At 33.1% G+C, this 27,290-nt stretch overlaps 5 protein-coding genes across 8 annotated transcripts; 4 read left to right on the forward strand and 1 right to left on the reverse strand.

The window, feature by feature from the left end:
- Positions 1-732: 732 nt before the first annotated feature.
- LOC8275992 (probable prolyl 4-hydroxylase 7) lies at positions 733-4,631 on the forward strand. The gene is made up of 8 exons (XM_002517391.4): positions 733-1,055; positions 1,186-1,275; positions 1,362-1,419; positions 1,531-1,635; positions 3,041-3,098; positions 3,201-3,376; positions 3,467-3,527; positions 4,137-4,631. The coding sequence occupies exons 1-8, from the start codon at positions 976-978 to the stop codon at positions 4,442-4,444; spliced, it is 936 nt and encodes a 311-aa protein (XP_002517437.1). The 5' UTR covers positions 733-975; the 3' UTR covers positions 4,445-4,631.
- A 139-nt stretch (positions 4,632-4,770) lies between these two features.
- On the forward strand, positions 4,771-7,071 carry LOC8275991 (transcription factor MYB35). The gene is made up of 3 exons (XM_015718151.3): positions 4,771-5,683; positions 5,787-5,916; positions 6,112-7,071. Exons 1-3 carry the CDS (start codon positions 5,551-5,553, stop codon positions 6,932-6,934), a joined length of 1,086 nt encoding a protein of 361 aa, XP_015573637.1. The 5' UTR covers positions 4,771-5,550; the 3' UTR covers positions 6,935-7,071.
- Positions 7,072-8,773: 1,702 nt separating this feature from the next.
- LOC8280616 lies at positions 8,774-12,287 on the reverse strand. 2 transcript variants are annotated; one of them, XM_002517388.4, is made up of 9 exons: positions 11,787-12,285; positions 11,613-11,696; positions 11,182-11,523; positions 10,574-10,709; positions 10,290-10,452; positions 9,935-10,063; positions 9,645-9,839; positions 9,214-9,336; positions 8,774-9,117 (listed from the first exon to the last, which is right to left on the reverse strand). In XM_002517388.4, the coding sequence occupies exons 1-9, from the start codon at positions 11,971-11,973 to the stop codon at positions 9,025-9,027; spliced, it is 1,452 nt and encodes a 483-aa protein (XP_002517434.1). In that variant the 5' UTR covers positions 11,974-12,285; the 3' UTR covers positions 8,774-9,024. The 2 variants fall into 2 exon arrangements, with proteins under 2 accessions (XP_002517434.1, XP_048230254.1); XM_048374297.1 differs by lacking the exon at positions 9,935-10,063 and having other exon boundaries at positions 11,787-12,287.
- Positions 12,288-17,379: 5,092 nt separating this feature from the next.
- Positions 17,380-23,173, forward strand: LOC8280614 (putative rRNA methyltransferase YlbH). 3 transcript variants are annotated; one of them, XM_048374744.1, is made up of 11 exons: positions 17,380-17,633; positions 17,740-17,834; positions 17,928-18,023; positions 18,558-18,662; positions 18,854-18,958; positions 19,117-19,255; positions 19,421-19,536; positions 19,635-19,691; positions 20,141-20,381; positions 20,467-20,549; positions 23,155-23,173. In XM_048374744.1, exons 1-9 carry the CDS (start codon positions 17,480-17,482, stop codon positions 20,273-20,275), a joined length of 1,002 nt encoding a protein of 333 aa, XP_048230701.1. In that variant the 5' UTR covers positions 17,380-17,479; the 3' UTR covers positions 20,276-20,381; positions 20,467-20,549; positions 23,155-23,173. The 3 variants fall into 3 exon arrangements, with proteins under 3 accessions (XP_048230701.1, XP_015573725.2, XP_015573726.2); XM_015718239.3 differs by lacking the exon at positions 23,155-23,173 and having other exon boundaries at positions 20,467-20,675; XM_015718240.3 differs by lacking the exon at positions 23,155-23,173 and having other exon boundaries at positions 17,934-18,023; positions 20,467-20,675.
- Positions 23,174-24,540: 1,367 nt separating this feature from the next.
- LOC125370157 (CLAVATA3/ESR (CLE)-related protein 25) lies at positions 24,541-27,290 on the forward strand. The gene is made up of 2 exons (XM_048374745.1): positions 24,541-26,274; positions 27,037-27,290. The coding sequence occupies exons 1-2, from the start codon at positions 26,021-26,023 to the stop codon at positions 27,074-27,076; spliced, it is 294 nt and encodes a 97-aa protein (XP_048230702.1). The 5' UTR covers positions 24,541-26,020; the 3' UTR covers positions 27,077-27,290.

Raw genomic sequence — 27,290 nt, forward strand, 5'->3', positions numbered from 1 at the left:
ATATTTATATTCATCTATTTAAATTTTAACGATGTCTCACCTTTCACTTTTAACTTTAAATTAATTTTATAATATTATTATAAAAATGCTTTCGTATTAATTAATTTTCTATGAGATTAATCTTTTTAAAAGATTTAAGGCTTTTATCACATCTATAAACATTATAATTTTTTCTTTATATTTTTTAAATAAAATATAAAAAAAGTATTAATTTTAAAAAATATCCTAATAAACATAAAACATTTTAAAAGATTTATGAGACATGTCAACTGTTTGATTTATCCTCATAAAAAGAAAGTACGATTTTCAAATTTATTGTATTTAGCATTAATTATCAAATGATATTAATAATTAAATAATAATTCTAAAATAGACTATTATTTTATCAAAACTATTATTAATTACAATTTTAAGAATTTATGTAATTCCACAGTATTTGGTTGGATTATAATATTTATTTACTAATTTATATTTTATGTGATTACTACACCAGTAATTAATATTATCAATAGTATAAATTCAAAAAATTTAAATGGTAATGTTTTAATGCAATAGAAAAGTTTATCCTAATTTTGTTGAAACAAAAAAGTTTATCCTAATTAAAATGAGAAAATAAATTCTAATAAGAAAAAAAATGAGAAAAACAAGTTTCTAACAACAAAAACCTTCCAGAAAGTAAACGCCAAAATAAATAAATAAATAAAGACACAGAAGAAGAAACACAGAAACGGTTTTGTGCTGTTTTGACAAATTACACACAAATACAACAAAAACAAACTCTGAAACACCAAATCCAGTGGGCGCCCACTAATTCTTGTCTTTAATGAGAAAAAGGGGAATTCAACTCTTTATGTAGCGTTGATTTCAAATTCCCCCTCTAAAATTCACTCGGTTTCTTCCTTCATCATCTTCTTCTTCCCTGCCAAATACTCCATCTTTCATTGCTTAGATTGCAGAGAAGTAATTCTAGAATCGATGGAATTTGATAAAATTAGTGCCCTTTTTATTTGTTTGCTCTCACTTTTCCCTCGTTTTTCCTATTCTGATAATGAAATGTAAGGCTTTCTCTCTCACTGTCTCTCTCTCTCTCTCTCACACACACACACACAGACACGACACAATTTTGATTTTTATATTTATTTTCTGTGTATCTTGTAATGTATGGATTTGATGTGTGCTCTGAAGACAAGGATCGGTATTAAGATTGAAAAAAGGTGTCGTTTCTTCTCGAATCTTTGATCCAACACGAGTCACTCAACTCTCTTGGCATCCCAGGTATGTTTCTACTTGTATTTTATGTGTACTTAATTTACTAATTGACTGTTTTGACTTTGATTCTTAAACTTTTGTTTCTAAAACAGGGCTTTTCTTTACAAAGGGTTTTTATCATATGAGGAATGTGATCATCTTATTGATCTGGTTTGCATTTTATTCTACTTTAAAGCTAACATTAGTTTTTTTACTTGAATTTGGACTTAATTGTCTATTTGTGGTGGGTAATCTTTTTCCTGTTGCATTTGGGTGTGGTAGGCAAGGGATAAATTAGAAAAGTCAATGGTAGCTGATAATGAATCTGGCAAGAGTATAGAGAGTGAAGTCAGAACTAGCTCCGGCATGTTTATTGCTAAAGCTCAGGTATCTGTATTTGCTTTCTTTTTTATCTTCAGTGTTAACCAATTTTGATGTCATACTTTTATGGTTAAATTCATGTGTGAATAGTTGTATAATTTCGTCTAGTATTTGGTAGATTAAGGGTTTTTCTTAATGATATTGTGATATTGTAAATAAGGGTTTGTTGGCAGTGAATGCTCATTTTAAGGATTTGATGAATATAGTCATATATGGGCTGTAAATTGAGAATTGTGAATTTGGTTAGTATTTTATTAAATTGCAAAATTTGGATTCAGTTGGGGTTGAAGGTTTGACTTCCTCCTGCAATTTGAAGCAATATGCTGTTTCTCTTAGGACAAGGACATGTAAAGTTAAAAATTTGTTTTCATGGTGAGACATGTGAGCAGGAGAATTCCTTATCAAAATTAGTTCTTAATCCTCGTCAATCCTTTATTTGATGATTTTTCAATAGAACCAAGTATGTTCTTCACTACACTTCTTTGTTTTGGAAAATTTAATGATCCATGATTTGCAAATTGTAAAATAAGATCTCTTTATTGCACGTTCTCCAGCTGTAAGTAGTCTGGAGATCAGCTTGGTAACACCATGTTTCTGTCCATTTATTAGTGGCATTAGGAGAGTTTTAAGCTTATCTTACTAGCTTTTTTCTTTTTCATTATTAGAAAGAGCTTATTATCATTGTGATTTCTAGTGCTGATTCAGATTTGGTGATCATTATTGCCATAATTTGCTCGCACTCCTGCTTTGCCTTTTCTAACATAGTTGACTTTCAAGTTTCTGCTAATGGTTACTCAAATAAATTAGCCCAGGTTTAGCTTTTATTGGGGTTGCTATCCATCCATGTTCGATTATCGAGAACTTGTTCTTCAGAGAATTTTCTTTGGGAGCAGAAATATCCCATGTCCAAACTAAAATCATACTACACTTACTAATACCTGAAGACCACTAAGAACTTGACAATTTCACTTCACCAATTAAAGCTGAAGTAGCCAGCTCTGTAAGCTGTGCCACTGTAACTTTGCAAGGTAGTGCAGAGAATAGTCTGATATTGATAGGCTGAATACTTTTTGCTGTTACTTGAAGACATTCGAAAAAGAAAAAAGAAACTTTTCATCAGAGGTCAAATTCAAGATAATTGCACTCAAATTGGATAATACAATACCTAGACTGGAAGGCAAACCTAACAAGTAATGCATCAGTGAGCACTAGCAAGCTCATGATCCAGGTTATCATGTTGTGTTGATGTCATGTCAAGAGTTATGTATAAAATGATGCAAATAATCATTCATGTTAAGGTTTCAAATATGGTTGCAATAAATTTATAATTTTCTGATATTTTTGATAAATGCTTTTACTCCTCATAGGGTTTGTAAGATTTAAAATGGCGTCCTTTGTTTTAACTTTGAAGGATGAAATTGTTGCTGATATTGAGGCCAGGATTGCTGCATGGACTTTCCTCCCAGAAGGTATTCTTCATTTGCTTTTCACTGTCTGCAGCCTATTAGTTCTGTTTACGAAATATCTTTTTTGTTTATTCAATATTTTTTTTAACCTATTTTTGTAATCAGAAAATGGGGAGTCCATGCAAATACTGCACTATGAGCATGGTCAGAAGTATGAACCCCATTTTGATTACTTCCATGACAAGGCTAATCAAGAGTTGGGTGGACACCGTGTTGCTACTGTATTGATGTACTTGTCCAATGTTGAGAAGGGTGGAGAAACAGTATTCCCTAACGCAGAGGTATATAATACTAGAGATTATAACTTTTTGATGTCCTTTGGTACTTTTTCCTCTGTGTTCTGTCTCAAACTAGCTACATGTTATTCACAGGGAAAATTGTCTCAGCCAAAGGAGGATAGTTGGTCTGATTGTGCTAAAGGTGGCTATGCTGGTATGATTTTGGAGATGTAGTCTTGCCATGCTCTTTTTTTTTTTTTTAAATTCTGCAATAGTTCAGGTTTAGGTGGATTAAGTCGCACAATATTTAGTAAGAATCGTTGCAATAGTTTCTTGGCAGCAGATTTGGAGAGGACATGAACATATCACATGAATCAGATGAAGTATTTACTTATGCTTCCACCTTGTTTCTCGTTTTCTTGTTTTCCTAATAGTGTTCCCTTCTTATGTTGGTCAGCCTTGAGTTATTTAAAGATGAAACTGCTTTATGCCCCATTATTGTCTCTCAGCTGAGGATATGTATTTATATATATTGAAAGATGTGATCTGATGATTCTGAACAGTCTGATCTTAAGTCTTCTGTTGTGATTTTCCTCGTCTTTTGTCCTCATATGATGTAACTCAAATCCATGTTCTGTGGAGTCTGTGACACCAATTATTGTTGCGAGTTGACCCTCAGTTATTCCTGCTGGACAAATGAGATGCCTTTGCAAACTATAAGACTGTATTGGAATGCAACTGTCATGCTGTATTGTGCAACCGATTGCTATTAGCTTCAGTTCTCCCCAGTAATGCCTGATTTGTTCTACTTTATGCCCTGCAGTGAAGCCCGAAAAAGGTGATGCTTTGTTGTTCTTCAGTCTTCATCCTGATGCAACTACTGACTCAGACAGCTTGCATGGAAGCTGCCCAGTTATTGAAGGCGAGAAGTGGTCTGCAACTAAATGGATCCATGTCAGGTCCTTTGAAAAATCCTTTAAGCAGTTGGGAAAGGGAGATTGTGTCGATGAGAACGACCACTGCCCATTGTGGGCAAAGGCTGGGGAGTGTAAAAAGAACCCTCTCTACATGATCGGTTCTGGTGGGGCAAATGGTTATTGTAGAAAAAGCTGCAAGGTGTGCACATCTTAAGAAGTTTTTTCCCAGTTTTTCCTTCTTGGTTCTATACAGAGTAAAGTTTCTTACATAATTAAATGCTGTAGATGACACTGGCATTGCCAACGCGGCACATTAATTGGGAGACATCTTTATAAAAGAATTGTTATTAGTCAGAAGTATAATCACAGATTAAAAGTTAAAAATATCAAAAGTTTAAGCATTTCCACCTACTTTTATTATTTTAGTTTGGTGTATTTATCTTATTGATCATTTGGTTTCTACTGCTTTTCAAAGTTCATGCCAGGATAAGTTGGTTGCAATTAATAAATGACCATATTTATAAACAGCCACAATTTTTTCCATCAGATTCAGGAACTAAGACTTTGAAGTCAAGAATTATCAATTCTTGAAAATTGCAACAGAAGCAAATGAAGAAAGAGATGATAGAAAAAAAAAAGGCTCAAGGGAGCACCAAACTTTAACCTAATTTGTTCAGGTAAAACAGCAAAAATCAAGTGATAATGATGATAAGATGTATATTCATATATATTATAGATTATACTTCTGCATCACCCTTTCCAGATACTATTCTGAGGAGCTGCAAAGGGTTGAGAAAGTAGTGAAAAATTAGAATAATTTAATTTCAACAGTTTCTGTCAGGTGGACTTGCAGAATTCATCAGCTCAAGTTAATCACCTCTTTTCTAGCATGGTCAGGTGCTGCTGATGTATTATACATACAGTACCCATTCACGAAGTAACCAAAACTAACTAACAAAAAAAAGCTTAAGTAGTTAATGAACTCACTCCAAATGGACCTGTATATGATACTGTTAACAAAGCCATGCATGTGGAGAGAGAGAGAGAGAGCAAACATAAAATTACAGTGGATGGATATCACGTCAAAAACAACATTTTGTGAGAGAAGATGAAAATAATATCATGCAATTGCTGTTAATATGTGAGGCAACTGCATGCCTTTCATGCCTCTTGATCACTACTTATACGTTTGCCTTAAATATTAAAATCTTTTCTATTATTATCATTGTTACTGTACAGAAAAGATTGGAATTGCATCACCATTACATAACATAACCATCCTTTTTCTCCTTTTGCTGAGTTATCTGCCCATCAATATCAATGGGGAGACCTCCTTGCTGCGATAAATCGAATGTCAAAAGAGGTCTTTGGAGTGCAGAAGAAGATGCTAAGATACTTGCTTATGTTTCTAATCATGGCATTGGTAACTGGACCTTGGTGCCTAAAAAAGCAGGTTTTTCTTTTTGAGTTCCTTTTCATGTTATTTGAAGTTCAAAGCTTTTTCTGAGTTCTTGTTTCAGCTTCATATATTTTTCTGTTTGCTTGTTTAAGTGCAGGACTGAACAGATGTGGAAAGAGTTGTAGGCTAAGGTGGACTAATTACTTGAGGCCTGATCTAAAGCACGATAACTTCACTCCTCAAGAAGAAGAACTTATTATTAATTTTCATAAAGCTATAGGTAGCAGGTTGGTTTCCACTTCTTGTCATTTTATTCACATTTCCTGGCCCTTTTTTAATATATATATAACTACCTTTGAGCAAATGGGGGATGAGATCAGCTATAATTCTTTCAGTCTTAATTTGTCCATCACCATTTTCTTAATAATAATTAATTTGTCCATGACCACTTTTGTAGCTTAACTCGATTGTTCGTGGCACAGGTGGTCCTTAATTGCACAGCAGCTGCCTGGAAGAACAGACAATGATGTCAAGAACTATTGGAATACTAAGCTGAAGAAGAAACTTACAAAGGTAGGAATTGATCCTGTAACCCATAAGCCTTTCTCACAGATACTTTCTGATTATGGAAACATTAGTGGTATAATAAATTCTGGAAACCCAATTGGCTCTTTCAATAAATTCTTAAATAACAACAGCAATACAAATAATCTTATCCCCAAACCTGAGCCTTCTTCTGTCTTAACTGGACCTTCGAGTTCTAATAAAATCCTGGCGCCTAGCAGCTTAGAGCAGCAAGTTCAGGATAATCATCCACCATGGAATCTTCTGCCGCAGTTTCAATTCGCTAACCATGACATAATGCAGCCGCATTTCTTTAGTGAAGTCAGTTCTTCTTGCTCATCTTCATCTTCCACTACTCTCACACAACTAAACTCCCCGAGATCTTATTCCTGCCAACAATCTCAGCCTCCAACTACACCTTCTCCTTGTCTATGGAGTGAATTTCTTGTCAGCGATCCAGCATTATCCGCAGACTTTCAGCAGCAGCAGCAACAAGAGAATGATTCTAATGGGAGGGTGTCATCATTAACCTTGGACGAAAAGCATATATCCCATGACAAGTTTGGTGATGGAAATGAAGGTTTTGGATCATATGAAGATAGAGGAACAATCAATGGCAGTCAAGCAAATACAGACATTTCTCCGTGTTCTGCAACTTCTTTTTTGGATGGTATCTTGGATAAGGACAGAGAAATGAGTTTGCAATTTCCTGAACTTCTGGATATTTCCTTTGATTACTAAGAACTTCTAACCATAGATTCATTGTATGTTTTTTACAAGAAAACGCAGGAGACTGTTTTAGATATTAACCTGATAGATGTATGAAATTGGCGAGAAAAGCCATATTACATAATATCAAGCAATACTTATTTATCTAATTAAGAATATCATAAAAAGAAAACTGAAAAGAGATTGATGAAATAGTACTAGTGCTAGTGTTTGCTGCTGCTACTAATAAAAACAAAACCATTTATCAATTTCCTGAAATTGCTCTAAGACCAGAAAAAAAAGAAAGTTAAAGAAAGAATACTAAAATCAACTAATTAAGTACCTCTATTATAAAATCTAAAAATAGCAATGGCCTATAGATCGCAAATCTATAAACCAGTATCAAAGCATTGTACAAAGAAATCCAATATATAATGGCCAATCATCCAGTGATCCCGTCAACCCTCTAATCTTGTCTATCTATATATAAACCTCCTCCTCCATCGAATGTGATCGAGAATTAACCAAAATCTTTCTCTGTCTCTTTACTCTAACAATATTTTGGCAAATACAGGAACAAGATTTGAAAAAGACAAAGTATCCCCTCCAACAGAAAACGGTTTTGTTAGTTAGAAAAAAAAAAAACAAAACAAAAAAAAGAGAAACAAGTATACCCTCCAAAGAAAGAAAGAAAGAAAGACCTCGCATTGCATATGGCCACTGCATTGCAAAGATCATCGGTTTCTTTCCGGAGACAAGGCTCCTCCGGCCGCGTCTGGGATAATCTTCAGGTTGATCGAAAAGTTAGCAGCCCGCTCAGTGTCAGTGGACCCCTTTTATGCGTTGGCGCCACCGGTAGTGGACCTCTTACAGGCAGCGAGACCGCTGCTAGAAGCCAAGATCTTTCCCACAAACACATTGAAACGTATAGAGAGAGTAAGGAATTCCAGGCATACAGAGATATGAGCAATTCAGGTTCTTCCACAACTCCTATGCCGCCTTCTAAATCACAGAGTAAGGATCAACGGTGCAGTGTGTTCTCATTATTTAGGCATTGTGTGGGATCTCCTACAGCTAATTAAAAGTTTCATTTTGTTTTCTTTTTTGTTTCATTCCTTCGTTCAAATCTGCTCACTTTCTATCATCTGTATAAAACCTTCATCAGCCTATATATATATATATATGTTCTTTATCCTCTTTCATTTGTAATCACCTCAACATATTGTTCTTGCATGATACTTGCCCATTTTGTAAGGTACGATCTTCCTTTTGTCAACTTTCTGATAATAGTTGGCCACCAAAATGCCATTGCCAACCCATCTATTTATTTTATAAGCACAGATCGAAAATGGTGTCTTTTCAGGATTTATAGTTCTTTTCAGGAAGATATAATTATCAATACTTTTCTTTCTTCTCATTGTTTCTACAGTGCTGAAATTGTATAAACTGTCTTATGATTGAAGAAATGTTAGCTTAAACACCTGATTAGTGAAATTAGAAACTTTATTTTCCTGTCTATTTTATTTTTATTTTGTAAAAAGTACTAATGATGCTAATGGGATTTTATTTTATTTTTTGCAAAAAGATGAGCATTATAGACCAAAAGCACCAGACAAACCTATAAATTGAAATTTAATGGACTCACTGCATGCTACAAGTCATGCATTAATTTCTCTTTTCCTTTTCTTTTGTGGGAAAGTTCTTCCCAGGCCTCACTTGAGCGGAGACCACTTATTTATTAACAAAAAACGATATCAGTAATGCTTGAATTTAACACAAAGCAGGTATCCTTCAAAACCATAGAAAGCCAAACTGCTCCAGACTAGATTAAGAAATGATGGATTGTAGCTACTGCTATTTGAGAATCCGAAATGACACAAATTGAAGCTGGTTATCGCATATTTCCTTGTATTTCATTTTCCATATCAATGCAGCTACAAATTGAAGTTAGAATCTGTACAATTAAATGAAGCCACTCGAATACAAAAATGGAGGCCGGAAATGTCTACTTTGAACTGGAAAACACACCAGAAAGTAGGTTATAGAGTAGGAGTAAACAAAAGAATTCGAGTCCCAATTAGGTTTTTGTCGATTGGAAAACGTTTAAAAGTATTAATCTTTTTTCAACACCCTAATTGCTGGTGTTTAGCATAATCAAGCTCATTAAGTCGCATGCAACATAACATATGCTCTGGCAAGTCCTCTGCCTTGTGTCCCTGTTTGACAATTTTAAGATAATGTTAAGAAACACCACACTCACCGGTAAACAATTCAAAATTAGCCTTCCTAGCAATCTTGGAGAAGATGATTACCTGAATTGTCAGGCCAAAATCCAAGACACAAAGCTTCAGTCTATCTTGGAATGCTTCAAAACCTTTTCTAGAAATGTAGCTAAATTTGTGCATATCCAAATCAATCTCAAAGTAGCTTTCTCCCTATAAGCACATTCAAAATAAATTACCAGTAAGAACTAATTCTCCAATCTCAAAGCTTCAATATATTGCAGTTTTGTATGTGGAGAATAAGCATAAGCATAAGCATAACTGCATAAGATATGGAACTTCCCATTTCGCTTAAAAACCAATAGGTATGATCAGCATAATGCAGCTAAAAGGCACACATCAGGCATGTCCCCAAATATAATAAACTACTACGAACTTATATCCTTCTGGCCGAGGCTAATATGTAAAAGTTTTGTAACAAAAACATTAGAACAATCATACTGAAGGTAGTTAAGACTTACCAAATAAAATTCATGTTGAGGACGTGATAAAACAGGTTTTTCGTTGTATGCATTCAGTAGCTTCTTTTCAGCGGAGCCTAATTGAAGTTCATCTGCATTTGCCAGTCGACCCAAGATTTTTAATCTTTCTCTAAATGGCGCAATTGTATCAACCGGGAAACCTCTAACTCTCTCCACTTCATCATTAATTAACCTCTGTAAAATAGAGAAACACAGAGCACATGTTTAATAAAAAATTATTGGGAAATTAACAATATGCAGGTGCGAAGGTGGAGATACATTCATCTTACATTGATATTATCTCGGAAATGAGAAGGAAGCTCTTTTGAGTAATTTTCAGACAATTTAAAATACATAACCAAACTCATTCCTTCTCCATCATTTTCACTTTGGAAAATTGTTGCAGGATACAGAGGTATCTGTAGAAGATAATAATCTTATTATTGAAATTACAGCTATACATTAAACACTAAAGTATTTGTAAGGGCAGAAAAATTTCCTCACTTATTTAAAGCACCTATGTACTAGCAATGGGCATCTTTTAGTGCATTCGAGCAGGGAAAGTTTGTTGCCATATTTTTTCCATCAAATATCAATGGTATATACAAGTAACATTAGCCAAAGAAATGAAAAATATAAAACTACCTGAAGATTTACGACAAGAACAGAAGGGACTTCATCGGTTGCACTGACAGTAGGAAGTTCCACATATCGAGCAATGTGATGGATTTTCCTTGGAGATAGAAAGAGGTCAGCACCAAATGGATAAAATGCAGCACAGTTTGGAGCACGATCTTTCTTCTTATCCCTATCAGACACATTAAGAGAAAAGCCATACTAAGTTCGGTTGCAAAGAAGTAAGGAGTTATCTTTGATAGAGTGTTACAGATACAATGAACTATTTGGAAATCAAAAAAATTTGCTCTGACCTAAAATAGTTCTGTCCTCGTACTTTGAAAGTACTTGGCTCAATAGGTGACCAACAATCAGGCATCTTCTTCTCTAAAGGACAGCATGGGAGTGAGGAACCAGCAATGGGTCTTTGCAAAAGTGCCTTGGGTGAAACTGGAAGAGCAACAAAACATGCCCATGAGATGTCAGTTACCAACTTATGGATATCAATTTACCAACTAGTGTCATAAATTACCAAGAAGGATGGCTACATAGTGTCAAAAAAAGTGATGATAACAATCTATTACTTTGCTAACTATTACCACACAGAAAATCAACTCTTTTTATCTTAAGCTTTTTGGTTTTCTGGCACTCTAGAAACAGAGAAGACACTACAATCCATGCATGTAAGACTGGACCAAAAAAAATAAATCAGTATTGTAGCTAAAGTTTTAATTCCTTCCCTTCAATAACAAGGGGCGCACCAAAAAGGTCAAATTATAAGTAAATTATAATGGCAAAAAGACAGCCTCATTTCATATACCAATAGCAGGTGAAGTAAATTTGATTAATCTTAAACAAACAGACAACTGGCATACAAGCAAAACAGCTAGAAAATAATAAAGAAAGAAACGCAAAAACTCACAGAAGGTTGGAGTAGAATGCCCTTCTCTCCATTTAAAGGAAAGTCTAAGAGAAGGTTTTCTCCTGGAAGAAGGTGTGCCCGATGGGCTTAATGATCTTTTTTTCTCAATAGAAGGTACAGTTGAAGCAAGACAAGGCAAGCAAATATTTGGCAGAAGCCCACAGTTATTCTCCTCCACCTGCTGCTGCATTTGCATTACATTCACATCTCCTCCACCGTTCCCAGAAACTTGAGCTTTCACAACCTCATTTCGGGTGTTGTTTTCGTAATAGTCCTTTTGATTAAAATCTCTAGGAGATGAAATGCTCAATACACTCTCTGTCCCAATAACTGAAAACCCATCTGAAATCAACCAATCAAAACATCAGAATCCATACAGAAACAAAAGCCATGGAAGCAAATTAGTGTACTTGAAAATTAAATTCACACACCTTCATGAACACTATAGAACTCATCATCAATTTCAGATTCAAGAACTGAAATAGCATCAGACCAAGCAGCTGCATCAATACTTCCTGTTCAACAAAACCAAGATTTTGATTACTACCCAGATCAGAGAAACCATAAAAAACTCCAAAAAATGCAAACTTTCGTAATTATAGAACCTTGAAAAGCAGGGTTGCTGAAAGAACGATCTGTTTGGCCAGAAAGATCAGGTCTTCCAAAGTTATGAGAAGAAACACGTCTCTTGATTATTCTTCTCCTCCTAATTCTTGGCTTATTAGTACCATTCTTTTTCTTCTTTGATGATAATCCAATACACCCTTTTGGTCTTGAAGCACAGCCTCCCATTGTATGTATTACACTCACCTTCTTCGTTGAGATCAGTAGTTGAAGGAGAAGAGGATTGTCACTCACAAAACATAAAGCTCTGAATCCTATTAATTAGTTAATTAATTAATTAAATCTGTGTAGGTAGCGTTGGAGAAAGAGTCCCAAATCTTTGCTGCAAACTTCCTTTATGTAGACTCTTTTCTTACCAAATTAATAGAAGCGTCCCATCATATCATATGACGTCGTTACCTGATAATGATTTTATAAAATTAAATTCAAATATATATATATACTGAAAAGTATTAATCTTTTCAATTCTTTTATTATTCAAACATGAAAATTAAGAAGTTGCCCAGATAACAAAATTTAAATTCAGTTAAGCAGCAAGATGCCAAATGCACCTAAGAAATTGCAAATTTTTGTAATGGACGATCTTATTTAGCCGAGTTTGACCACCACTCGGAGAGGAGCGACTGAAAGAGTCTTTGAAAATTAATAATTTATGTGCACATTGTGCGTGCGGTAGTTATTATGATTTTTAAGTATAAACTACCATTAAATAAATTTATAAAAATAGTTAATATTTATAATATTTTAAAATAATAATAATTAATAGAACCTCTTAAATATTCTTTTGTGATGCTAAATATATAAATATATTAAATATATTACACTATTGATGGATTAATAGTATAATAAAAAATATTAATATAATGTAATTAATTTATTGTATATTTTTTAAAATAGATATGATAATAAATTATTATTATAAATTTGATATTTTTATATATTTAATATTACTATTTAATATCAATTAAAAAGAAAATAAATTTTATTAAAAAAGTGGAAATAAATATATTATAATAATAATTTAAATACTATGGTCAGATCTCTTAATTATATAAATAAGAAATATATCAATATTTTTACTATTTTAAAATAATATTATATCAATTTTCTTTCATTATCTTTTATATTGAGTTGAAAATGAAATTATATAATTATGTATCGAGTATTAAAAACTGAAAGCACAAATTGATGATTAAAGGAAGAAAAGAATATTTTTGTTTTCGTTTTCTAAAAAGTTTATATAAATAATGATATATATTAGTTTTTGCAGAGAAATAGAATCTATTTTTATATTGTATTGAAGGTTATTCGGATTATAAGAAAATTAAGGGAAAGAAAAGAAAGGGCCCACGCGCTATGTTGAAGAAGTAAATCTGACGGTGGGATGGTGACAACGAGCGAAATGAGGCCGTTGGATGAAGAGGGCGGGGAAGAGGGAGAGTTGGAATCACGACCAGAAGTAATACGTCTGCTTGGGGGGGCAGTAGTGGTAGAGATGTCAGTAGAGAGTACGTGTCCTGAATTTTAGCAAACGTGTGTGATGATGATGACGAGGATATTTTATTTTATGATTATTGAAGTTGTATGTGGATCACGTGTGTCTCCTGTTCTGTTTTGCACTAATTTCGACGCAAAAGAAACGCTCTGCTGGCATCATCATTTACAGTGCTTCTCCTTCGTGCTTATTTTATTTATTTTTCATTGATTTTATAAAAAAATATGTATTTTTACTCTTCAGTTAATTTATTTTTAAATTATCTTTTTAATTTAAATATATATCTAATTATCTAAAATTTAAAATTTAATTTTTTTATTTAATAGATATTAGAGGAGATAAAAATAAACCGAGCCTATATATATTTCAAGATTAGTTGAATGATCAAAATCGACTCTAGTTATATATTTTTCTTAATAAATTAAAAAATAATTGAACAGTTTAAAATATCAATATTTTTTATATAAATATAATAAATAAAATTATTTTATCTTTTGTCATAGAAATAATTATTAAAAATTATTTATTTTTTAAAATTTTAATTTATAATAAAATTTTAAAATTATGTAAATGTGAGTTTGTAAATGATATTTGATAGTTAAATATAATTTTTTTTTAATTTATAGTAAATTTTTTGATGTTATTATTATTATTATTATTATTATTATTATTATATAAATAAAATTAATTTTTAAAATATATATTAAATAATTTATTATTTATAATAAATTTAAAAATTTATAAATATATTGAAAAGTTTTTTAACTTTTCAAATTTAATCTGAATTTTCAATAAATATAAAAATTAAATTAAATTCAGCGAGTTAGATACAAGTGAAGTTCGATGTTGAAATTATTTTATATTTCTAGACATTAACTATAACTGACGTGGCTAACAATAGATTTCACACAAAAAAAGATTATTTAACTTTAAGTTGAAAAATTAATATACTATCTTTATTTTGGCATGTAATATTTTAAAATCTTCTAATTTATGTTTTCTTTTCTTTTCTTTTCTTCTCTTCTCTTCTCTTCTTACGGCGGTTGCTTGCACCACACAGTACGATTCTACAAGCCTGACCCATTTCAATACCTGAAATAGTGGATCAATTTATCCTTACCAATCATGATTTCCTTAATTAGTTCGCAATGCCCAGGCTTAACTGACTAAGATTGTCGAAGGTTGATGCAAGTTCGCCATAAGTTACTAAAGCCAAACATTCAATTCCATCGAAATCAACATGCTCAATTTGCAAGTAACCAGTTGCAATTTTTAGTTTGTTAATCTTCCGATGGATACGGTGGTTGGTATAGCGGTGATGGAGGTTATGGTGGTGTATATGATGGCGACGGTAAAGAGTACGGTGGTGGAAGGTCATTTGATGGAAAAAGAAAGAATAAAAGAAGAAGGCAAAATATATAGATACACCCTCAACTTTTTCCAAATTGCAATTACACTCTGAAACTTACTAGTAGCTCACTTAGACCCCTAAACTAATTAAAATTGAACAATTAAACCCTTAACAGCTAACATAGTTTACTTAGGATTTTAAGACATTAATAGTTGCTGACAAGGCAAAATGGAACAACATCTACATTAGCTTCTATTTCATTCCAATCCAACAATTCTTCAAGTGGTACATCAATATCAAGATCAATATAAATATTAATAACATTACGGTCTTTTAATTTCCTTATAATTCTATGAATGACTGTCATTTTCAGCTAAAAACAGCCTATTATCTAAACTCTTCCCAATATCACAAATAAATATCCTACTTTTAAATCTTAATTCAGTATTATACCTATTTTTTATGTTTTCAATAGATAAAAAAAAATCTAGATTAAGATTTTCTACAATATCAACTTCACCAACTTCATCATTCACACAATGCAATTCTCCAGCAGTAACCTAAGTACTAGCATAATGAAAATGTAAATCAACAGTAAATATCACACATTAACAAGTCACAAAAATCACAATCCAACAATTTTACACGATAAATTTGAAATTTTTAAAACACATTTGTTGTATCCTGATTTCTTAACTAATTTGAAAACAATAATATTAAGACTTAAATAGTACAATGCATATGCTTTATTTATTCACTTTTTCAATTATCCAACACTTTTTATTGATTTTACAATAAAGTATCACTATTGATGCAAATTTAAAAAATATAAAATCCTAAATAAAGGAAATAATAAAAATCCAAAAACACATTTTATCCAACCATTCAAAACTCACTTATTAAAGCCAACAAAAAACTTTTTGTATCAATTCTTTATGAGCATTGCATACCCACAACAATCGTTTTCAACCACAATGCTTTTGTAAAGAATCATTTCTCAACTATGGGAAATATTATTTTAAGGTTTTATTCACACTAAAATAAAGGTATTAGTAGTCACATGCTAAACATGTGACTTCAAAAGTGAGTTGGTGATTTTTTAGCGCTTTTGTATAAAGTGGGTCATAATCCATTACTATTCAGTAAACGGTGTGAGCTCTTAAGAGCTTAATTATTCAATTTTAATTAGTTTAGGAGTCTATTAATATTACAATTTAGATAAAAAATTGGGAGGTATATATGGAGCTTTTTGCCAAAGAAGAATAAAAGAAGTAACGAAGAGCTATGGGACCCAACGTATGCTTGATGTTCTCGTTAGAAGAAGAGCTTAAATTACAATTTTTATTGTTTGTGTTTAAATGTGTCAAAAAAATAGTTTAGAGGAAAATATGTACCCGGCTATAAACATGAAGGGTAAAAATATACCTTTTCCCATTTTTCATTTTAATAACGACTAGGCAATCATTTATATCAACAAGGCCCTCAACCTTATTTTATTTTAAAACTCTTAACTTTATCAGATTTCTTTATTTATATTCAGATTTCTATAATTCTTATTAGAAAAAGGTAAACACAAATTATTTCAACAATGGAAACAGTCAATAGAAATTTGCAGCCTCAAATGCCATAATCCATAACCCTTCATTGCAAAGTTATAAGAGAGATTCACGTAAATTTTAGCACAATATTATCTTTGCACAAAATAGGATTAAACTCCATAAATAGCCATTAATAATATAGCAAGTGTCCTAATTAACACTCATGTTTATGTATAAAAATGAGTTCATCTTTTTTCTTGTTTTTTTGTTCTTCTGCCTCCAACTTTAAAAATAAGAATTATTACATACAGTAAGCTAGGATGCTCAAAGGATTTATCATTTATGGCTTATGCATGGTTTTGGTAAGCAATATGCATTTGGTCGGGAAAACAGAAGCACGAGATGCTGCTTCTCCTTCTCCTTCTCCTTCTCCTTCTTCCTTGAATGGAGAGGCAGAGGCTGATAATTATATAGGACACGGAGCCATGGAAGGTGGAGATCGTGTATTCTGTGGTGAACACAGATGTAATACATTCGAGGCAGCCAATAAATGGAAAAGAGGTTGCAATAAAGGATCTAAATGTCGAAACTGGTAACTTGTCAAAGGAGCTACTCGTGATAGTGAATAATATTTTTTTTGTTCTCTGATTTCGTTTCCAAAAATTTATTTTTATAAATTTTTTATTTATTTTTTTTCTTTTTCTTTTATAATTTTGAGAATGTTGAAGAGTATATCAAAATAAGATATGTACGTAATAAAGCTGAAAGGGAATATTCTTTTTTTGATTTATTATATATTATATAAGTTTATGATTGTACTATATTTTTAGTGTTATATTAGTGATTATTTTTTATTTAATTGTTAATCTATTTAATTTGTTGATGCATAGAGTAAGGTCTCATTTTTGGCAATGAAGTTGAAAAGTATATTTACATGACATACGCAGAAGAACTAGAATGTTGAAAGCTTTCAGAGACTAACATAATCACTGAGCCCCAGATTTAAATTTATTATTGTAACCCCATTGAGCTTATATTTTTAATTTTAATCTTTATTTCTAATAATATTATCAATTATTTAAAGTTTATGAAAATTATTGTATTTTTTATTGAAATTATATTAAAATAGTGAAAATTATATTTTAGAAAACAATAAAATTTATTGGAATTTTATTTTTAAAAATCTTTGCTATAACAAAGATGTTTTGAAGTTACCGTGTATGAGGATAACGGTTCTGAAAAATCTGCTAAAATTTGATTAATTCAAGTAAAACCTTGAAAACTCTAACAATGGCAGTTTCAGTTTCAACATCTCCAATTTCGGCTCCGTTATTGTTAAACATCAATAACGTAAACTCCAATCTTTTATATTCTTTTCCATTTCTCTCTAATGTCTCCTCAAAGTCCAGCAATCGCATTTCAACAGTTATCCTCTGCTCTAAGAGTAATCATAATCGCATGAACCTCTCAATTCTTTCACTTTCTTCATTTACACACATCATATTTGATCTCTCTTTCTCTCTGTGTTTTTCTCTTTTGCACATGAACAGAGTCAGGCGGTGGATTGATAAGTGAAAAAAAGAAAGCTTTATTTGAACGTTACGGTCTCAATCCTAACGATTTTTTATCTGATTCCTCTCCTAAGGTTAGTTCGTTTGTGTTTCTGTATTTTATTTTGGCGTGTTTTATGTTTGTTAATTGAATTAATGTTTTAAGTAAGTTTTGTGTTTTTTTATAGTCAAAGAGAAAAAAGGAAGGGAAAAATGCAGGAAAAGGGAAACAAGTTGTTGCAGAGGAAGCTAAGCCACCTAGGACTACGCATAGGTTGCTTCAGGTAATAAATTTTGTTTTGAGATTTACTTTATATTTGGCATGGTAGTTCAATTTGAGGTCATTAGTGTTTTTTTCTTTAGGTGGAAAAATGATGTAGTTTGAAGTATTTTTTGCCACTATTATTTCTGCAGTATAAAAATCTGTTCTTCAAGATTTTGTAAAGCTTTTGCAGCTGATTGAAGTCTCTGCAACTGATTATTTATTATAGAATCTAACTGAATCAGTTCCATCGTTCCATCTTTTCGTTTATTATGTGCCAGTATGATTATTCTTATTGTTGTCAATTCGGTCACTGTTTAAATCTGATAGTATTTGATGGGATGTGATTGTGTTTACTGTTCTAAAAGTACTGTTCTCATTCACCATGCTGGCTCATTGTTGGTATGAAATCATTAGGAACGTTATCGTAGATCTAAAGTATAAATAGTGTTATTCTTTTTTCTGCTTGCCGCTGCAGTCTGCTTTAATTTGTTTTTTCTTTTGCATTGAAATTCAATTCATAGTTAAGAAAATAAAATGTTGGCAATTTTTTCAGGTATTCGGAGGAAAGGCTAAAAGAAAGAAGCTGCTTTCACCAATGGGCATGGATGTGCGGCCAATGATGGAAGTTGTAAAAGGTTGTGCCTTTGATATTTTGCAGGTATTACCTATTATACGCTCTTATATTTATAAGCGGGCTTAATTTCTCTAGTTTCCAGTGTCCATTGATATCTAATATTGGTTGTCAATCAGATATGGAAATTTTACTCTTTCCTTGTTTATTTTTCATTCTTTTTTGTTCACCACGTTAAACAGTCTGTTGCTAATGATAATTTACTTGGCTTTACATAGGCAGCTGGTGGCTGTCCTGCATCTTTAAGGCCAGGTCGCTGGTTGGATTTGTACAGTGGTACAGGATCTGTTGGCATTGAAGCTATCAGCCGAGGTTGTTCTGAGGTACTATTTACCAACATGTCATATATCTCTTGACATACTGTTGAGCGCTTAAAGTTTAAATTTTAGAACTTCTAATGTTCAATAAATTATCAATTTGTTATTAGTATTGTTCTTAATATTTTTATGAGTTCCCTATATCATGTATGTTAAATTCTCAGGTGCATTTTGTTGAGATGGATCCCTGGGTTGTTTCAAATGTTCTACAACCAAATTTGGAGTCAACTGGGTTTCTTGATGTTTCAGTTGTACATACAGTTCGTGTGGAAAACTTTCTAGAACGGGCAGAGCAATTTATAGGCATGTGCCTTCTCTCACTCTCTCTTTGGGTGGTGTTGTGTATGTTTTTGCAAGCAAATTAACCGCAGTGTTAGCGCAACTGAATGACTGTTAGTTAATCTGGAGTATAAGAATTGATGATCTCACTGTATCCCGTTGTTCTTAATCAAAATTTTGCTGTTGTAGGAAGTAACAGGACCTTTGATTTCATTAGTGTCACACCTCCATATATGGAAGTCAACTATGGGACGCTGATGGATCAAGTTTCAAAATCAGCGCTAGTTGGAGAAGACACATTTATTGTAAGTGGCAATCACTTTGCTTTTTGTTTGCTTTTTTAACTTGATTTTAAATGAATCCTTGCCATTGTTTTCTGTTCTCCAAAAATTTCATGCTGTAGGTGGTGGAATATCCTCTGAGAACAGAGATGCTGGATGCATGTGGATCCCTAATAAAGGTAGGTCTCACAACCATATATCTTCATGCTTTAAAATTTCTGATCATTTTTTGGAGGTTTAAACTCCGCACACCTGGCCTCCCCTAATTTTCTTTTCTCATTTGTTGCATTCAATGTTAATGATAAAGCATGATAAGTCCTACCTATCCTAATTCTTTGTCCAAGTTTTTGTTAAGCATACTGCTGAGCAATCTTGGGATAGAAATTAGATTTTAAGTTTAGACTAGATGGCTGGCTGGTAAAATGGTGAGGTTATTGGTTATTTTTCGATGCTGAATTGGCTCTCTGCCCACCAGATTTGTAAGTATTATCACCAGTAGCTAGCATGTTCTTAAAGAGCAAAATCATCTGGTGTTTAGTACTGCAAAAGTTGTATGCATTTGCATGATATCATTTAATATTGGCACTTCTTATGGTTTTGTTTATTTGTCATTATGATGAAAGAGCAGATAGCTGATCGAAGATTTGGACGGACACATTTAGCAATTTATGGACCCAAGTGGGCCCAGAAGAAAAGAGCCAGAAAAACAACTTTGAGCAATACCAGAAGCTTGACGAAGTTTCTACAAGCTGATAACATATAGTCATCTCTTGCTTAAAATGCTTTTGCATTTCACATCTGCATCTGTTATCAATAGATGTTGCAGTTGTCGGTATCATATCATAAAAAGAGCTCTAGTGGATCTTTAGGTAATTTCCTGTTATGTGGTAATGTTTGGAATTTCATTTTCTTTCTGTGAATTAACTTATACTTTTGTTGTTTCCTATTTCACAGGTTCATAGTATCTTCTGAGCTGCTTAATTTTCTTGATAATTTAGAGACAAACCTGTGGTGTATCGAGCTGATTTTTCATAATTGTAAGGACCTAAACTAATTTTGTGTTTTGTACATGGATTATACTTATAGTCTATTGCTGACACTTGTTTCTGTAGTCTATCACTTGGACTTGTTTAAGTCAAATACGATCGTTGGTACATTTTCTATTTGCTTCTCTTGCTAATTTTAGCTTATAAGGGGTTTATATACATATATATACTCTTCTATGCATGAGGCTGAGTGTTGATACACATTCTCCATATATATTTGACGTACTTTTAATTTCAACTTTGTTGTATTCCAATTCCAAACTTCTTGTCTATTATCTGACTAATAAGTTTCTAGAAATGCTTGGTAGCTATATGCTCATTCTTGTCAAACGAGACCAGGCAAGTTGGTTTGAGTGAGACTTTGGGAACCAGCCAGCTTACTGGTTTGGGTATCTATTGAGATCTGGGGTCAAAGAATGGTTAAAGCAGGCTGATTGTTAATCAGAAAAAACCAGTTGGAAAAGTGCAAAGCAGGAGTTGTCAGGCCCTAGAATTAGCATATTCCATGCCAATTCTCATCCACCTAATCAGGAAAATATCTTGTGCTGTTACTTGTTAGTCATACAGTTTTATTTTGGACTAATAAGTTTCGTGCATAGTATCTTAGTACTATCTCAAACTGGCTGAACCCAGGTTTAATCTTGGCTGAACTTTTGATTTCTTGCAAATGAGTCGAGCTGCTTGAGAGCCAATCAGAACTTGACTCATAGAGAGCTTGTTCATTCTCATTTTTTAAACTAACAAGTGGAGCTCGTCTAGATTGATACTTAGCTCGTTTAGGCTTGTGAGCTAGTTTAAAGGCTTGCAAGCTGGTTCATGAACTAGTTTGTTTAGAAGCTCATAAGCTAGCACATTTGGATGCTGATGAATTTTCTTATTTGTAACAAGAAGGAAATATATTTGGAAAGGAAAAGAATGAAGGGGCATTGTCTTCTTATAAATGATGTGCCCCTCCTCCCCTTTCTTCATAGAGACATTTACCATGAGCTACATGTCTTTTTGTGAGGACTGCTATGAATGTTTCATGGTTATATGTTAAATTAAAATGAAAAATAAAAATATTTGCTTGATTTTGTTAGCAAAAACATTACACTTTTGGCTTGTTTAAACCTTCATGATACGAGCTTGAGCTTGGGTCGTACATTATTGAAAACAAGCAAAATACAAGTCCAGCTCATTATTTTAGCAGATGTGCCAGATACAAGTTGAGCTTGAGCTGAGCTCACAGCCAATAAAACTAAAAAGAGCTGAGCTCAGGAAAACTTTTAAAGAGCCAAGCTTAAGCTCCTTAAAGCTGGGCTTGGCGTAGCTCATTTGCAGCCATAAACTGTCTCCTTCCTTGGCTTGATTTGAGAACATAACTAATATTTAAAGACAATAATATTCCCAATGTGAATTTGTAGGAATTTTTTTCCTTTAACCCCTGCTGTAAGGACATTCTGAAGGGAAACCTTGAAAACATAACTGACATTATTATCTGATTGGAAATTCACTTGACACTTTTGTTGATATGACCTATCTTGTACTTCCATATAAGGTGATAATTGATGGGCATTTTCCAGTGGTAACAGTTCTTAGGTATTCCAATTATGCTTCCCTGTTGTACTTTCTGATCTCTGAGCCTTGCACCTCCTATCTGTTTGTTTCTGTGGCAACAAATAAACACCAGTATCTGAAGAACATTGTGTATAACTTTTCTTTTGTCATTGCTTTGTCTATTCTGTCATTAGAAAAGGAACATGGTTAAGATTAGTATCCATAAAAAAAATCATATAAAGTGAAGAGGATCTCAATTTGCCTACACAGATATGATACATTAATTGATAGCTTGAGCTTATGAGGAACCTGGCACACCTCTTAACAGGGGTGTCCAGCGCGGGATGGTCATTAGAGACATTGACATTTTCCAAACACCAGAGCATAAAGTAACTGGAAAAAACAATTGGACATGCATGTTCGACCTGCCTTTTTCATTTGCATTAAACACATATTAGTCACTTCATGGCAGTGTCATATAGCAAATGCTTTTTCTTAGTAAAACAAAGATAATGCTCTGTTTCTTTTCAAGTTCTATGATATAAGAAGAGTAGCAAAAGCAACATGTAGATGGAAAGAAAAGAGTTTAACCCTATTAATAATAGATGAAAAGAAAATAGGTACACTCTTTTTTTTTTCTCAAAAAATGGAGGAAATTTTATTGGAGTAAGAAAAGTCATTACCAAAAAGGCTATAAGCATTGCCGTGAACTTTTTCTTTCTTTGCTCTAATGGTATGATTATAAATTTCTTTTTTGTCAGATACTGTATTTTAGCATATACAGTTTTACAAGCTTCATATTACCAAGAATCACAATGGTCTTGGTGAGAATTAATATATTATTGTCAATACATAAGAATCATCATAATCTTAGTGAGAATTAATATATTATTGTCAATATATTAAGTGTTCCATTTATTCATTTACATAACGTGTACTGTGTCCTTGACATGCCATGTTCTAGAATTGGTGTGTTTTTGCTGTGTTGTGTCACATGTCTGTATCTTTGTATCATGTTTGAGTTCATAGCAGAAAGCCTGTCACTTTCTTGTTATGCTAGATGACAAAATAAGGGTTGCTAATGAACAAGAAGACCTAGGAGGAGTTATACAAGTGACATCAAGAATGCAGTTAAAGCTCATACTACTTATTTGGATGGTAAAGTAAATTTGGACAGATCCAATTTAGATTTACTTTGTGTTTATTCTGTTGTATATATGTAATATCTGTACATATATGTACATATATGCTTGTATTTCTTGCAATTTGCCGAGGTGGAGGAATTTTTCCACCTTGAACGATGTAGAGTTAAACAGGAAGAGAGGAATAATTGATTTTTAAGAATGGGTTTCTTGGTCTGAAATTATAACTGGCAACTCTGAGGAGTACTTTTGCTTGTGGTTTTGTGGCTCTTTCTCTATTTTTGGTTACTTTTGGAGTCTCTTGATGTAGTAGGTCTTTGGCATTATTATGCATGTGTGTATAGATATTCCTTTTCTTTTCTCTCTTTACTCTCCCTTCTTCCTTTTAGCATTCTTCTTATGCGTGCCATCTTGCGTGCTGCATAAGGATAGTACCTTGTTTAGGTGTTATTCATTTCTATCTACTAAAGAAATCATGGTTTTACATATGCCATTGAGAAAATAAAGTTATTGATGACCTATTCATTGTCTTGGTTTTAAGTCCATTCTTATTGTTTGTCGCAGTAATACTTTTTTAGGTTTTATTTATGGCACGTGTTGATTATTTGTTATCACTAAAAATTGGGTTGGTCAAGTAAATGTTTGAGTAAGCATCATTGATGTCAAAATTCTTCTTAAATGCTGTTGATATGTGGCCTTTTGTTTGTTTTGGCTGTTCTTGCAGCTGCATTACCTCACTAAGTATTAGACACACTTTCAGAGCCTTTAATTAGTAACCTTCATGCCAATTTTTTGCGTTCTTTTTCTGTTGCCTGCATATCTTCCTTCATAAATCTTAAGATTTATTTAATCATTTGTAAGTTGGAACTGCATGAGAAAATTTATTGAAGGAAAAAGAGAAAGTCATTGTTGTGATATAATGATAGAAATACATGTAATCAGTTTGTGAAGAAAGAGATGCAACCTATTGTGGACCTTACATTCTCCACATGATTGAATGTGTTACCCCACTACTATCATTGAATAGAAGTTACTTAAATGGACTCCTGAATAAAAGTTCATGTTTTTGGACATAGAAAAACATTTATACTTCGAAAATGATAGTGTTTGATGGTATTACTTTGAATTTTACTCTCCAAATATAAATTCTATGACTTATGTATTTATGACCATGTCTAGGTAATATTTGTAATTATATTTTTTTATGGCAGATTGCCTGCAGTCTTTTGGTAGATTTACCAAAATATAACTGTTGCTATCTTATAGCGACTCCCTTGCTGCATATATCAGGTTCTGTTGATCACTTACGATCTGCACAATGTTTCACATGCTTTTTCTGCTTCTGGATCTAATTGCTTTGGTCTGCCACTGGGAACTTGGGACTTGCAGGAGTTATCTTCTAGAACTGTCATTCTCAGGATTTTCCTTGCAATAATTAGGGTTCTATTGCCAATTATGGAGCGAATGGTAGTCACTAGTGGGTTCTAAGGTTATTATGGAAATTTTATATGCTCCCTCTCCATTATGATAACCATATGACACTTTGAAGAATGCAAGAGTTGGTCAACTATGGCCATCAGCTTATTACCTTGTTGTGGCATTCATGTGTCCTTTTTGTTGTGCTTTGGTATTATATTAAATTACCATAGGGACCTCTTCCCATTTCAAAATTGGCTATCAAGTTTTGTTAGATTCATTGCGTAAGAATTGAACTTCTTGTGTGCTAGTGTCTTCTTTTTCAAAGAGTGTAGATACTAATGCTTTTGTGCTGAATGGTCTATTTTGTTTTTACTTTTGATGTGGGTATTTGGAGAACAAGGACTGCAGCATAAGCAAGATGAGTTAAAAGTTGCTGACTTACTATCTTTTGTTGAGTCGCTCTTTCATTTTTCCTTTAGGTGCATTCACCAACCAAAACCAAGAGGCATATCAGTGATTCATAGTTATACAAAATGAAAATGTAGATGTAGATAATTAATCAAAAAATCAAAGCTCTAGAAAAAGCAATTATTTATGTACATGGATCTTTTTTTTAGTCTGTTCCTTTTTTAAGGGGTGGGAAGGAAGGACTCTTATGTTACTTTATCATTAACAGTCATGTCTCTCTCTCTAACTCACTCAAACACATTATGAAATGCATGTGTATGTATCTTTTGGCAAGATGCTTTTTTCAGTATGTGGTAATTTTTTGGTTCACTTTTTTTGTTTAAAATATTTTCTCATCTTAGTGGTTAGTCTAAGCATTTGTCAAGTAATTTAAGTCCTCACTTGTTTTTGAACAATAATAGGCACTTCTTCATTCTTCATACTTATTGTTCTGGAGGGGCACACGCTAGACCCTATATATCTTTTAGGAGCCAAGGTAACATAAGAGTTAAGAGGAGAATGAGGTCCCCCTTTTGTCGCTGCATGAAAAAATGCACAAACTAAAGCTAAGAATGGGAGCTTGCTTGGGCCCATTCAACCTATAAAGCACAAGTGTAACAAATTTATTTTATCTCACTCACCTTCACCCACTGTCAAGACACACAACCGAGTTATTCTTGCAATTTTCTACTTTTAAATAGGACTGCTCACCTCTTACCCGCCAACTTCAAACCCATTGGAATACTTGTCTTGCCCATTTTGCTTCTGGCTTCCCTTCCTGTCTGTTTTTTCGGCCTACGTCTCAGGTCTCCACTCAAAACCAACATGGTTTTGTTGATTGTTTTATCAGCCTTTACTTCGAATAGCAAGCAATTCTTGTGTGTTGAAAAGTAGTAGGTGCAAGGAGGGTATAAGTACATGGGGAGTGGCGGCAGGGTTTTGAGGGCTCTCTTTGGAGCAGTTGTGTTCATGGGAGTTATTTGTTTTTTATCTGTTGGTATTTTGGCAAACCAGGTGACAAAATTGACAGCAAGAAGTACAGTTCTATCAACTGGAAGTTTCGAGCATTGGAGAATGATTGGAAGAGGAAGGCATCATATTCATCAAAACTTGGATCTCAATTATGTTAGTAAGAGAAGAGTGCCCAACGGACCTGATCCCATTCACAACAGGTACATGTACTCCTTCACTTAGCATGAAGCGTCCTTTACCTTATGATGATAATCCAATACTGAAAGAGTTTGAACTGTAACTCATACGTAAGCATATAGTAATAATAATTGAGACAGTTGTACTTTACATATATCAGCTTTCAGTTCCTATCATGGTTAGATTTTCTTTTTCTTTTTCTTTTTCTTTTTCTACTTTAGTGTTCTGTGTGACAGTCAGTTGAAACGGAGAAATATATTTATGCTCCCTTTCAATAAAATAAGATATCTGGAGGGATCATAAACTCATTTGAAATGCATGGAAGCTGATGACATTGTTGCTCTTTAGCAAAAGCTTCTTTAAATATCAATCTTTCTCTTATTTTTATGAGGAACGAATAATAAAGACATTGGGGGAAGGACTGGGTCACTTTTTCAAATGTGGAGGGAACCTCCTACTATATTGTATAAAATGCTTTCTCACAAAACCCAATGAATTTCTTTTTATACTTTTACATGGGAGGAAAATCAATTTGCAATATGTAAACAGGTATGTAAAATAGTTGCAATCAACTAATATTGTATGTGAATTGGAAGTGTTTAGGATAATAGCCCAAGTTCTGCAACATGTGCTTTGCGTTAGTATATTTGTCTGCTGGCCATTCTGATGATCATTTGCCTCATAGCTTGCATAACATATTAGTTGATTTGCCTGGAAGAAGTCAATTATATCATCAGCATCATCATGATCTAGGTTTTTTATCTCATATTATATATGTTTATCAGGCGAGCATCCCAGTCAAGGCAACCACCAGGCCGATCCTGAATTACTCTGGGACTGAGATCATATAAACTCTTTGTGGACAATAATAGAAACAGAAGAGCATCTTTTGATGTTCACGCTGCTACGTCAACCAGGTTTAGACTCTTGGCAGAAATGTGATCTTCCAGCTAAAATGTTGGCTAGAGGTTGAGCGAGTCTTGAGTGCACATATACTTCTATGATATGATTCGAGTTTTATTTCCTGCGATTTGCTTAA

This window comes from Ricinus communis, chromosome 5 (genome assembly GCF_019578655.1).
Source record: "Ricinus communis isolate WT05 ecotype wild-type chromosome 5, ASM1957865v1, whole genome shotgun sequence".
NCBI lineage: Eukaryota > Viridiplantae > Streptophyta > Magnoliopsida > Malpighiales > Euphorbiaceae > Ricinus > Ricinus communis.

Excerpts from the sequence above, each read along its gene's own strand:
- LOC8275992 (XM_002517391.4), top strand. The coding sequence starts at position 976 with ATGGAATTTGATAAAATTAGTGCCCTTTTTATTTGTTTGCTCTCACTT. Across the intron at positions 1,056-1,185 it reads TCCTATTCTGATAATGAAAT|ACAAGGATCGGTATTAAGAT; the intron begins GTAAGGCTTTCT and ends TGTGCTCTGAAG. Across the intron at positions 1,420-1,530 it reads GTGATCATCTTATTGATCTG|GCAAGGGATAAATTAGAAAA; the intron begins GTTTGCATTTTA and ends TGGGTGTGGTAG.
- LOC8280614 (XM_048374744.1), top strand. The coding sequence starts at position 17,480 with ATGGCAGTTTCAGTTTCAACATCTCCAATTTCGGCTCCGTTATTGTTA. Across the intron at positions 18,024-18,557 it reads CTACGCATAGGTTGCTTCAG|GTATTCGGAGGAAAGGCTAA; the intron begins GTAATAAATTTT and ends CAATTTTTTCAG. Across the intron at positions 18,663-18,853 it reads GTGCCTTTGATATTTTGCAG|GCAGCTGGTGGCTGTCCTGC; the intron begins GTATTACCTATT and ends GGCTTTACATAG.
- LOC8280616 (XM_002517388.4), bottom strand. The coding sequence starts at position 11,973 with ATGGGAGGCTGTGCTTCAAGACCAAAAGGGTGTATTGGATTATCATCA. Across the intron at positions 11,524-11,612 it reads GTTCTATAGTGTTCATGAAG|ATGGGTTTTCAGTTATTGGG; the intron begins GTGTGTGAATTT and ends GGTTGATTTCAG. Across the intron at positions 10,064-10,289 it reads TTCTTGTCGTAAATCTTCAG|ATACCTCTGTATCCTGCAAC; the intron begins GTAGTTTTATAT and ends TATCTTCTACAG.
- LOC125370157 (XM_048374745.1), top strand. The coding sequence starts at position 26,021 with ATGGGGAGTGGCGGCAGGGTTTTGAGGGCTCTCTTTGGAGCAGTTGTG. Across the intron at positions 26,275-27,036 it reads CCTGATCCCATTCACAACAG|GCGAGCATCCCAGTCAAGGC; the intron begins GTACATGTACTC and ends TATGTTTATCAG.
- LOC8275991 (XM_015718151.3), top strand. The coding sequence starts at position 5,551 with ATGGGGAGACCTCCTTGCTGCGATAAATCGAATGTCAAAAGAGGTCTT. Across the intron at positions 5,684-5,786 it reads CTTGGTGCCTAAAAAAGCAG|GACTGAACAGATGTGGAAAG; the intron begins GTTTTTCTTTTT and ends GTTTAAGTGCAG. Across the intron at positions 5,917-6,111 it reads CATAAAGCTATAGGTAGCAG|GTGGTCCTTAATTGCACAGC; the intron begins GTTGGTTTCCAC and ends TTCGTGGCACAG.